The sequence below is a fragment of the Zonotrichia leucophrys genome, chromosome 9, assembly GCF_028769735.1.
Source record: "Zonotrichia leucophrys gambelii isolate GWCS_2022_RI chromosome 9, RI_Zleu_2.0, whole genome shotgun sequence".
Taxonomy (NCBI): Eukaryota; Metazoa; Chordata; class Aves; order Passeriformes; family Passerellidae; genus Zonotrichia; species Zonotrichia leucophrys.
Window position 1 is genome coordinate 24,676,248 of NC_088179.1, and position 12,329 is coordinate 24,688,576.

General features: G+C 49.8%; 1 protein-coding gene across 4 annotated transcripts in view; it reads left to right on the top strand.

Annotated features, from left to right (window-relative positions):
• The window catches only part of PLCH1 (phospholipase C eta 1), a 55,323-nt gene extending 43,716 nt beyond the window's left edge, over window positions 1–11,607 (top strand). The window contains exons 14-24 of one of the 4 annotated variants that reach the window (XM_064721178.1): window positions 1,435–1,529; window positions 2,160–2,257; window positions 2,893–3,072; window positions 3,164–3,271; window positions 3,791–3,915; window positions 4,339–4,423; window positions 4,907–5,053; window positions 5,458–5,537; window positions 6,782–6,841; window positions 7,308–7,668; window positions 8,442–11,607. In XM_064721178.1, coding sequence (XP_064577248.1) covers window positions 1,435–1,529; window positions 2,160–2,257; window positions 2,893–3,072; window positions 3,164–3,271; window positions 3,791–3,915; window positions 4,339–4,423; window positions 4,907–5,053; window positions 5,458–5,537; window positions 6,782–6,841; window positions 7,308–7,668; window positions 8,442–10,657 — 3,555 coding nt within the window. In that variant the 3' untranslated portion in view covers window positions 10,658–11,607. Of the gene's footprint in view, window positions 1–1,434; window positions 1,530–2,156; window positions 2,258–2,892; window positions 3,073–3,163; window positions 3,272–3,790; window positions 3,916–4,338; window positions 4,424–4,906; window positions 5,054–5,457; window positions 5,538–6,781; window positions 6,842–7,307; window positions 7,669–8,441 lie in introns of all 4 variants that reach the window. The other 3 variants (XM_064721179.1, XM_064721180.1, XM_064721182.1) reach the window with 3 other exon arrangements.
• The last annotated feature ends 722 nt before the right edge of the window (window positions 11,608–12,329 follow it).

Genomic DNA, 12,329 nt, shown 5'->3' on the forward strand with positions numbered 1-12,329 from the left:
CACAGGCAAATGTCAGCCACTGGAATCTGCTGCTTCTGCTGAGGGCTGAACGCCTGTCAATAATTTAATTACTTCAGCTAGTTATCCTAATGGATATAGCAGGTTTGGAAAGCCTGTTCATTTCATCTCTGGTGAAAAAAAATAAGGGTATATATAGATTTTTTTTAGAAAATAGTGATTGTGTTGTAGACTGAGGCAACAGAGACATCCTGTAACTGCTCCCTGATGCCTTTCCAGCTGAAGGGATGCCTGGGAAGACTGGTTATTATTGATCTTTTTGCAGATACAGAATTATCCCCCCAACAATATTGACACATGACATTTTCAGCCAGCTCTTGTGCCAAATGAACAAACACTTTAAAAACTACTGGGGAGGTACAAAGACACTAAAGCTGGCGATTCCTGAAAGTTAACTGCGTGGAACATGCTCAGTGCAGACCTTCAGACTCCAAAGTGAACCATGTAAATGATTTCCAATACAGTCAGCTTCATGTCAGCACCAAACACAGCAAACTGAATTATGTCCAATAGGGTGTAGGACAAGAGGAGGAAAGAGCCCTGTGCAAAAGGATAAAGAGCTCTCAGTTATATTAATTACCTCTTGACGAGAAGAGGATTAAGTAACTCTCACTTGAAGCTGTGTTTAGCATTACAAAAGATGTAATGTTGAAATCAGAAACTGTTAAATCATAGATGCTTATGAAAAAAGGGGATTTTGAGGATTTAATCTTTTTATCATAGCTATTTTCTTTATAGTTTAATAATTTAGAATCACTTCAATATTTGTAAGTGGCTCAAAATGGAGCAGGAAGATGATGTTTGAAATTTTGCCCAGACTCTGTTACACCCTCACTAATGAATATGTTTAATTTTCTAAACTGAGGCGGGGCACAGGTGGGCATTAGCAGTGCTCTGTATATTTAGACCCTGCTGTGTGTTGCTGTTTGTTAAACAGGACACAACCCACTGGGATTCCAGCAGGAGCAGTGCCCTGGAGCCAGGGGAGCAGCATTGTCCTCTGGTGTTGGGAGGGAGCAGGGCAGGGGCAGAGCACAGAGTGGCCTGTGCTGGACAGATCCTTGGCAGAAATGAGCCCTGAGGCCTGGCTGGGCTGGCAGCACACAGAAATAACCCCTGAGGCCTGGCAGCACCCAGAAATGAGCCCTGAAGCCTGGCTGGGCTGGCAGCACACAGAAACGACCCCTGAGGCCTGGCAGCACCCAGAGCCGCTCCTGCCCACAGCTGGAATCCCTGCCATGGGGTGCTCTGTGCTGCCTTTTCTTCTCCACAGCAGGGAAGCTCTGCCAGCCCAGCCCCAGGGGTCACTTTTGTCCCTGGGGCTGCAGAGCCCAGCTCAGCCTCCTGCCCAGCCCCAGCCCCAGTAACAGGAGCCCCTGTTACAGTGACTGACCCTGCCTGGCTCTTTCCCCACAGAGAGCTGCCAAGGCAGCAGCCAAAGCCTACAGTGCCTCGGATGATGAGGACGGCCAGCAGCACCCTCCGGGCAAGGAGCTGGGGCAGCCCCACAGGTGAGCTGGAGCCCCTCAGGTGGGGCCAGGGCTGCTCTGTGCCAGCAGCGTGTGAGGCTGTGCCAGAGCAGGTCCTGTGTGTCTGTGTCACGTGTGATGTGTCTGCCACACGTGACAGCTGTCAGCTGGGTTTGCTGTGAGCCCGGTGTTGTGGCTGTGTCACCTGTCACAGGCTGCAAGCAGCAATTAACTGCACAGAAGTGTGACAGTGCCACTGCTCACGGAAAGGTGCCAGGCCCTATTTCACCTGCTGCAAACAGAGCAAACTGTGCAGGTTACAGAACGTGCATCACAGCCCAGGCAACTTCATTGCATCTGAGAATGGGAAAAAAAGCAATCAGAAAAGTGCCACTGAGAATGTGTCTGCTCTAACTGAAATGCTCCTTGGTTTTGTCTAGAACAGCCATGGTGCAGCTATTCCATTATATTTTAAATGAAAAATTTTGTTTGTGTGGATGGGCTGTGGAGATAGAGGGGAGCAGTCATCCCAGAACCCTCTCCAAGAGAGTTGCCGCACAGGGTTCCCTGCTCACAATTCTTCATTTCCTTGTTGTTGAAAAGAACAGAAAGGGGGATTGAAATACACTTCAATCCTGCAAGTGCCCGTTTATGTTTGCTTTCACCCAGCAGGCTGGCCCGCCGCAGGAAGACAGTGAAGCTGTGCCGGGCCCTGTCGGACCTGGTGGTGTACACCAACTCCGTGGCAGCCCAGGACATCGTGGATGATGGTATGGGGTGGCACAGGACTGGCACAGGGCAGTGCCAGGCATGTCCCCTGTCACTGGGAGAGGAGGGGCTGAGTGCTGCTGTTAGGGTGGCACAGGGCTGGCATGTGTCCCCTGTCACTGGGAGAGGAGGGGCTGAGTGCTGCTGTTAGGGTGGCACAGGGCTGGCATGTCCTTGTCACCTGTGAGAGGGGGGACTGAGTGCTGCTGTTAGGGTGGCACAGGGCTGGCATGTCCTTGTCACCTGTGAGAGGGGGGACTGAGTGCTGCTGTTAGGGTGGCACGAGGGCAAAGCCAGAGCCCAGCAGGGCACTCCCTCCCTGGCAGTGACTCCTCTGGCCCTGCTGCCAGCAGAGGATTTTGCTGCAGGTTCCCTAGAGCTGCCAAGCTCCCACTTGGCTTTCCTTTCAAGTGTGCAGACTTGAGGGGAGAACAACAGACCCTCCTGGAAGGGGGAGAGGGGGAGCTGGTGCCCTGCAGTTACTCAGGGTACATGATTTGTGTAAGACAAGACAATCTGGAACACAGGACTAAATCTCAGGTTGCCCTTGATGAATAGCCAGGTAATGAGGTCTGGGCTCAGGCCCATGCCCCGGGACTGTTTGTCACCTGTCTGTTGGTTGTGCCATGGCACACAGGCTCCACAGGGAACGTGCTGTCATTCAGTGAGACCAGAGCCCACCAGGCAGTGCAGCAGAAGGCTGAGCAGTTCATGCTTTACAACCAGAGGCAGCTGACCCGGGTCTATCCCTCAGCCTACCGGATCGACTCCAGCAACTTCAACCCTGTTCCCTACTGGAATGTGGGCTGCCAGTTAGGTAGGAGCTGTGTGAAAGACTTCCTTCCCTTCTGTGTGTATGTGCCTAATAATATTGTCTTTATTAATGGCACCCCACTTCTCCCTTTCAGTGGCCCTAAACTACCAGTCTGAGGGACGTGTGATGCAGTTAAATGAAGCAAAATTCAGGGTAAATGGCAACTGTGGTTATGTCCTCAAACCTCAGCAGATGTGTAAAGGTAAGGTTCAGTGTAGTTATCACTGTAGCTGCCAGGCCTTTCACAAAGTGTCCTTCACAGAGAAGGCACAAGAAAGGAAAGTGCAAGCAAATCTAGAATCTCATATATCCATGCACTCACAGCTCTTAGACTTGTATCAGTGTGCAATCTCTTACTGTGATCATACTTATATATATATATATGTATTTCGAGGTCTTTGCCTTAACAACATGAGTTTAAAAGAGAAAAAAGGGGTCCCAGGATGACCAGCTGCAGTAAAGTAGAGGAAGCTCTGCAGCTCTGCAGTGGCCCAGGAGCAAGTATCCAGGGCTTGGTCTAGCTCTGCCTTGGAATCACAAAACCAAGGGTCTTGTATCAGAAAAGGTTGTAAAAAAGAGAAAGAGAATTTTAAAATTACTGAGCAGCTGCTCCATACTCATAGTTTCTCATTTCTGACTGAATTTGTCTGTGTGTGTTTTGGGGGGAGATATTTTTATGTGTTATCTTTTCCCTTACAATCTCATTCTTGCCATCTTTCAGGCACGTTCAACCCCTACTCTGCTGATCCACTTCCTGCCAGTCCTAAGAAGCAGCTGATTCTGAAGATCATCAGTGGGCAGCAGCTCCCCAAGCCCCCTGACTCAATGCTGGGGGACAGAGGAGAGGTGAGATGCTCTGGTGCATTCCAGGGGAGCTCGGCAGTGACAGGCAGTGTGGGACTCAAATCTTCTCCTTATTCAAATACACCAGTAAATTTCAGATAATGTTAAGCTTTTGGTCACAATATACTACACTTCCCCCAGCCTGTATCCTACTTGTGATGTTTAAGAAGTGATTTGTTTTGTATTTTAAAGGGTGACTTTTATGAAGATTAGTCATAGCTGTCCATAGCTCTTGATGCAAATCATGCATCAACATGTACTCCATGGAACCAATTCCCATGATAGTGCTGCTTGAAAATTCATGTCAATCAAAGGAGTTTGAATTCTCATATGAATTTAAATCAACTCTCCCCATTAATTTTTAAAAAATTCACCTTCATTTGTATGGCTGGCTGGCTTTTAAAATCTTGTGTTTTTGAAAAACAGATCATAGATCCCTTTGTTGAGGTGGAGATTATTGGGTTACCTGTTGACTGCTGTAAAGATCAGACCAGAGTGGTGGATGACAATGGTAAGATAATCTAAGAGATTTCTTTTTCTTAGAGTAAAATATTAAATAAGTGTAAATGAATTAGTGTCTGTTATTGCTTTCTAAATTGCAAAGCATCTTATCTGATGAAATCAAATTATTGTATTTTAACAAATTATTTCTGCTTCCCAGACAGAAATTCTGGTGTGGAGACAAACAAGTTAGAGGTGAAGGGCAGGAGTTGTCCCCCACATTGCCTTTTAACCAAATTGTTCTTAGATCTCCTTTATGCAGAAGCTCAAATCTATCTGTATCTATATCTGTATCTATCTCAGGGCTTGCCTGGGTATCTCCCAGGCAGACCCATTTTGTTTTCAAAGCAATCCTAGAGGCAGATGTGTCACATCTAATGGCTGGCATGATGGAACTGTCATTGCTGCTGCTGTGTCCTTGTGCCCTGTGCTCCTGGAACTGGGGCAGGCACTCGCTCTGGCCTGTTCCCCAGTGTGTCTGTCTGCCCTGCAGGGTTCAATCCTGTGTGGGAGGAGACCCTCACCTTCACCATCCACATGCCCGAGATTGCCCTGGTGCGCTTCCTGGTCTGGGACCACGACCCCATCGGGAGGGACTTTGTGGGCCAGAGAACTGTGGCCTTCAGCAGCCTCGTGCCTGGTGAGTCCCCCTGCTCTCCTGGCTGTGCAAATCCTCCCTCAAACCCAAGGAGGATGGTAGCAGCACGAGATGATAGATTTTATAAACCTTTATCTCTGTGACTTCATGTGAAACTTGGACAACTCTTCTGTTCTCTTAGGGTGCTTTATGCACCATCCCAAAAAGGAGTTTGGTTGTCTGTGCTTTTGGAAATTACTGCTGTGGTGTTTTTTGTAACTTGGAGGCAATTTGTACTGGGGCTCAGAAAACCTGTGAGGACCCCAGAGAAGTTTACTGAAGGCACCAGGTGGCTTCCTGTGTGTACATCACTTTTATAGGCAGTCATTCCTAGCTGGGCATAAAATGCAAACTGCTGGTTCTTGGTGGAGGTTTGTGTGGAAATATTCCTATTTCTGTTTCCCCAGGCTATCGCCACGTGTATTTAGAAGGACTCACAGAAGCTTCCATATTTGTTCATATAATCATTAATGAGACCTATGGAAAGGTAGGTACAGCTGGAAATTTACATCTTCTGATAAAAATGGATTTAAATGTAGCCCAGAACCTCCCAGGATTTGTGCTGGAGTGCCCAGGAGGCTCAGAGTGTGTGGGGTTTCCCTGCAGGAGATCAGCAAGGAAAGGTCACCATACCATGACTCCACTCTTGGTGTGCACATACTTGCAGATGTTCTTACTGTTAGCACCTAACAATGATCTTGTCTAGGTACAGGAGGTACATTTCTTCAGTGTGCTACACTGATCTTATTTTGCAAGTAGATCCTGAGAACTGTAGCTGCACCAGATCATAATATTTGACAAGCTATTTTTAGCAGCTAATTAAATTAATTTAAATTAACCTAATTTACTTTTAGGTTTTAGTGCGTAGATTTTGCTTTTCTGCAAGTTTGCTAATTTTAGAATGATTTTAAAGTGAAAGTGAAAGCACTGTGCTTTTTCTGTGTTTTCAGCTGCCCTTCCTTAGCTGTTTCCATCTGGAGATAAGCAGCACAAAGAAATTAAGGCCATGGTCAGCAGAAGGATAAAGTAAAATAGCACCTTAGCAGTGATTTAAGAAACAAAGATAAACACAAAACCCTGACTTTTGTGAGGTTTGAGGTTGCAGAGGACACAGCCCTCAGTCTTTGTGCCTTCTGAGAGGATGCAGAGAATGTCATGACAAACATGAACCCAAAGTTGTGCAGCACCCACAGAAAGCTCAGGGGAACAGAGAGACAACAGCAGGGAGAAGGGCCCAGGGCTGAGGTTTGCTCTTGTCCAGATCCTCTCCCAGCTCCACTTCCCTTCTCCTCCCTGATCCCCTCGGATCACGGGATGGGATCTCATGTATTGGTATGTGCACATCTGGGCAGATAGGCCAATCACATCCCTTGCAAGGCCTGTTTGGCTGCTGCCTTTTCAAGAACAAATCTGCTCAAGAAAACCAGCAGTGTAACTCCAGAGGGGAGGCAAGGGGAGCAGGAGGGGACACCTGCTGGGATTCCCTCTCTGTCCCTGGGTCTGTTCCCCTGATGCTGCTCTGAATCAATGATGGCTGCACTGCTGTTTCTCATAGGCTGAGTGAGGAGATCTGCTCAGCTCCTGGGGGACACCTATTCAACTAAGAAATAGCTTTAAATGGTTTGCTGTAGAGTGGTTCTGTTTACAGCTGATGTACTGTTACCTTATTTGCTTGTGTGGCAGTCTTGAAAACATTAGCCAAATGGATTTGCATTTCTTTTTGCCTTTCAGTGGAGCCCTTTAATCCTCAATCCCAGTTACACAATAATGCACTTTCTAGGAGCCACCAAGGTAGAGCTCATTGAGCATGCACTTTGCACTTGCTGGGCACACACTTTCCAGTGGTTCACAATCGCATGATCTGCAACTGCCAAACTGGAACCATTCTCCATGCAGGCTCTGAAACATCTGAATATTGCTTTGATGAAACCCATGCATAGAAAACTCCACGTTCATGTGCAGCCTGTCACTGCCGAGCACTTCCTAGAGCCTTGTCAGGTCCCATTAGGAGGCTGAGCAAAGCTCTCTGGTAACTGTGGCAGGCTGCCATCCTAATGAGGAGAAAGGCAGGCATGCATGAATCCATGGAGACCTGTGCTGGAGCTCCTTGCTCAGAGTAGCTGTGAGTGGCTTGGTGTGAATTTTTGCTTTGCTGCGTTTTGAACTTTGCCGTCATCGCTCATCGGCGCTGTGGGAGCAGCTCTCTGCCCCGTGAGCGGGCGTGAGCTCAGGCAGGCTGTGCTTTGTGTCCCTGCAGAGCAAGCAGCTGATGGGGCTCCGAGGGCTCTTCTCCAAGGCGCCCAAGGCGGGCACGGCCGAGCCCAGCGGGCACCACGCGCGCAAGCGCTCCATCGGCGAGCGCATCCTGCGGCGCACGGCCAGCGCCCCGGCCAAGGGCAGGAAGAAGAGCAAGATGGGCTTCCTGGAGGCTGCTGAGATGAAGGACAGCGCCTCGGAGCCGGCAGACCTGAAGGACAAGGACGGGGTGCTGCGGCGGCCGAACCGCCCCTCGCAGGCGCGCCCCGCCTCCATGCCCGTGGACAGGTTCCTCATGGTGGAGCTGCCCTGCCCTGCACAGGACACTGCCCAGGAGGCCGAGGCAGAGGACAACACATCTGGTAAGGTGCTTCCAAAATTACCTCTGGTGAATGGTCAGGGCTCCCCTCGCTTCTTCCAAGAGTACCTGATTTCTAGCAATCATTAAAACCAGTATCTATTGCACCGAGTTTACTTCTATAGTCCCTGCTTCATTAAATCTCCAAAGGAGTGAGTCACAGAGCTCGAATCTGGCATAAAAAGACAAGAGGATTTGTGGAGAAAACACCCAATATGTGTTTTTCGAGGAATTCAAACCCTTGCCCTTGTGAATGCTGCCTGCTGGTAGAAGATCCAAACAAAATCCTTGTACTGTAACACTTTGCAGTAGCCACATGTATAAACCAGTCTGGAGTCCATCTACTCGATGCTTTTGACTCAGCTTGAAGCATGCATCTTGTTTTCAAGTGTTGTGTGTTTTAACAGAGCTGTTTTGTTCTGTCTTTATTGCCACGCTTCTTTATAGTACAAATGTGACTAGGAACACAGCTGAAGGTAATGCCACGTGCAAGCTATGATGTGGTACCTCATTAACATTACTTACAACAAATATTACATCACCTGCCTGATGTAATAGACATTCCAAGGAAATTTCAATGAAGTGCCTGCGGTTGTATTTTTCCATTTATTCATGTCACTCAGATAATTTGTACTAAACCTGCACAACCCCATGATTAAGTTCTGTCACAACTGTACCTAGTTTTGCGTTCTCCATTTGTCTGTCTAAGGACAAAATAGCTGTTGATAGACAGAGCAGAGTCTTTAATGCCACTAATATGTTTCTCGTTTAATTTAGCCAACAGTGATGACAATACAAATGAGAAGGAAACAAGCTTGAAAGAATTGGGTTCTCCACCTTCGGAGCAAAAGTCAAACGCTTCACATTTAGCATCTCAGTTCAAGAAGGAGAATGACCAGAGGGATTCTACAGCTGACTGTTTAGCACCACCTCCACAGGAGCAACCTGAACATTTGGTTTTTGCAGATGGTATAGCTCAAGCAAATCACCTTGTGGACTACCAGGAGGATAATCTCTCTGATGGAACTGTCCCCCTAACGCAAGACTCTGACTCTGAACTTCCCACAGAAAAATCACACCACAGAAACTGTGCAGACAGTAAAAAGGAAGATGACACAACAGGATCTAAGGAAGGGAAGACCAGTCTCATAGGGACTTCTGTTTCTCAGAGCACAGAGGTGGAGAATCACAAATGTGACATGAAGAAAAGCACTGCAGCACCTCTTTCCCCTTCTTCTGCCGAGTGCTCTGGGAGCCCTGACTGTCACTCCGCAGCAGCCCTGCAGGACAGTGACATTTCTCACCTCATTGATGAAGTCTCTCTCTCGACTGAGAGCGAGCTGGACAGCGCTGTGTCCACTCTCATTGGGCAGCTCGATGGCACAGATGACCAAACACCCCTTCCCCTTGTCTCCAGCCCCCACGGCAGCCAGACCCCCAGGGTGGGGAATGCAGTCCCACACGTGTTTGCTGCAGACCTGAGCAGCTCCTGTAGGCACAACTTCACTCCCACAAAATCCAACAAATCCTCTTTATTCTCCACTCTGGACACAGCCATGTTCTCCAGCTTGGAGGATCCAGAGTATTCCACATACACAGTTCTCCATGAGGCATCTCCACCTTCTGAATGTAAGAGCCACAGGGCACTAGTCTGCAAGAAAAGATTAAATAATCTAGAAAGTAACTTGCCCAGCTCTTCTTCCCTCTCTTTGCTAAACGCAAATCCCAAAAGGAACTGTGCTACAAAATCTGGACCAAGCTGGGAAGCCCCCGAGCCTGCCAGTTCCTTTGGGTCCAACAGCCTCATCTTTGAGGAGGTGCTGGGGCGCCCTGTCCCTGGGGAGCACTCGGCCAGCAGCAGCCTGCTGGAGCTGGATGGGGACTGCCAGGAGCTCCTGGTGACCGCCCGTGAGTACCGACGGGAGGACATGAGCCAGCTGGCCTCGCCCGTGAGCCTGAGGCAGAGACAGGAGCCCGGGCACGGCGGGGACAGGACCGCTGGGAGCAGCTCGTCTGGCGGGGACAGGAGCTCGGGGAGCAGCTCCACCGGTGGGGACAGGAGCTCGGGGAGCAGCTCCACCGGGCACGGCGGGGACAGGAGCTCGGGGAGCAGCTCCACCGCTGCGCCCTGTGCCGCTGCCCGGCACTGCTCCAGGACCTGCGGGGCTGCAGGGAGCCAGCCGGCTGTCCCCGCGTGTGAGAGCACTGCGGGTTCGTGGCAGCAGCCCTCGGAGAAGCACAGGGCTGCCGTGTGTGCCCCCCAGGCCGGCTCAGCCTTTCCCCTGTGCCCCGGCGCTCTGCCGTTCCCCACACACCCGGCCATCCAGCAGAGCAGCCCCTGCAAGTCCAAGAGCCTGGGAGACCTGACCTCGGAGGACATCTCGTGCAACTTCGAGAGTAAGTATCAGTACATCAGCAGGAGCTTCATCTCCTCGGGCCTGAGGGACGGGAAGCTGGCCGCCATGCAGGGCGTGAGGCCGCACTCGACGGACGCGCTGACGGAGCAGCTGCGGAGGCTGCTGTCCCCGGAGCAGGAGGACGGCCGGGAGCCGCCGTGCCCCAGGCAGCCGGACGAGGACTGCCCGCGGGCCCTGGTGAGGAAGCTGTCGTCCCGCAGCCAGAGCCGGGTGCGGAACATCGCCAGCCGCGCCCGGGAGCGGCAGGAGGCGGCGGGCAAGCCGCGGCCGTGCGGGGGCAGCGCCGTGCCCGGGGTGGTGCTGCGGAGCAAGGCCCCGGGGCCGCCGCTGGCCGCCAACCGGCACTCCACGGGCTCCTGCATCGGCCGCTACCTGCGCGGCTGCCCCGGCGAGCGGCGCGGCGTGCCCGAGGGAGCCTGCTCCGCGCTGCAGCAGCTCGGCTGCGGGGAGCTGCGGTACGGCTGCGGGGAGCTGCTGCCCGGCTGCGGGGAACTGCGGCAGCACGGCTGCGGGGAACTGCCGCTGCCTCCCGGCGCCCAGGAGCAGCCCGAGATCTATTTCCTGCTCCGGCTCTAGGCACGGCCCGGCCCGGACTGCTGCTCTGCAGGGTACAGGAGCTGCTTGGAGCTTACAGTGTATTTCAAATAAGCAGTTTCATGCCAGTAAGTCAGGGGTAGTTTAACGTGCCCCTTCCTGGCAGGGCTGAGGGAGGCAGGAGCCGCCCTCCATCCTTTGGGGTGCTGCTGATGGAGCCCGTGTGCATTTGTAGCATTCTGTGTCCGTAATGCCGTGCTCCAAAGCCTGACATTGCACTGAAGGCAATACTGGTTTCCTTGTGTCTTGTCCTCCAGCTTGGAAAAACACTTTTGGCCTTTTGTGAGGATTCTCCAAAGCACTGTGGTGTCTGGAATGCTGGACTGGGGCTTGTTCTGCCCGACAGGCAGCAACCCTTCATTAGCATCACTTGTTCTGAATTGTTACTATAAATTTTACATGTTTTCATGTATGAACTGTGAGTCTGCAGCAAATGGTTTGTAGAATTAGGGTTAGTCCAGATTTGTGAGTCCTGTGTAGATTTGTCTTCTGCCCTCTCTACAAAGTGTGACAACAGTTGTCTTCCTCTTTGGTTACTGTGTTGGTTTGGGACAGAGTGGAATGTGGGAGTAATTATACTTTTATGAATGAAAACACTTTATTTCTGCTTATTTTGTTATGTATTTTTGCTGTTGGTTGTGTGAGTAGCTTCGGTACAGTAGATCCATTTTCTGTATATTTGTAATTTTATTGCTGAATTGTCGACAGTCAGTGGAATATTTAAGCTGACATGGTAGAGTGACTATTTTGACTGTTCACCTTTTTCTATGAAGGCTGAAAGTGAATTGGGTGAAGGAATCTCAGATACTTAAAGCTTCCCTGTAGGGAACAACATAGCTTTATTTTGGTTGGAAGATACTCTATGCCTTTGCTGTAAGTTTTTCTGATATGTCAAAGACGTACCTTTTACCTCTTTCTTTTGTAATGCAGAGTATTATTATTCTTGAAAACGTCATTAAAATAGATTTTTAAGCACTTGGTTATATGTTTTCTCAAAAAAAAATCTATCCAAATAGATTGGTGCTGAATCCAGCAGCAGTTAGTGGCTGCACACATCTGTCTTGGCAGGAGATGCAAGGAGGGAGGATCCTTCATTTCACAGGGTGGTCTTGGCTGGAGGTGGCAGCTGAGCTCTGGTCTCCTTTCTGGGACAGGAGCCACACTTGAGTTTGTCTGACTGTCCCACTCAGGCTCTAACACAGCACAGTGGCTGTGCTACCACTTGGGACAGAACAGTGGATTTTCTAAACAAAAAGCATTTTTCCATGGAGGACCAGAACCAGACACTGGATGAATCCCTTAAGCTTTGCATCTGGATTTCTCATAGCCAGGATGCAGTCTGGCAGGTGTGACTGAGGCCTAGCAAAAGTGCCTTGTAAGGAAGCAAATGAGAACATCTCCATTGTGGGAGGTGAAAAAACTTGCTTTAATTGGAATTAATTTAGAAAAATTGTATGGTGTTTGCAGGAGGTAAGGATAGATTATTGCAGCAGTGTTTTATCACATAATTTCTTATACTCTTCTCTAAATTTTAGAAGTTAATCCAGATGGGGACAGTTCTTTGACAGTGACATTTGGCTAATGGAGCAGGGCAGGGTTGCTGTAATGCAGCTGAAGCCAAATACACATCAGCCTTTATATATATATATATATA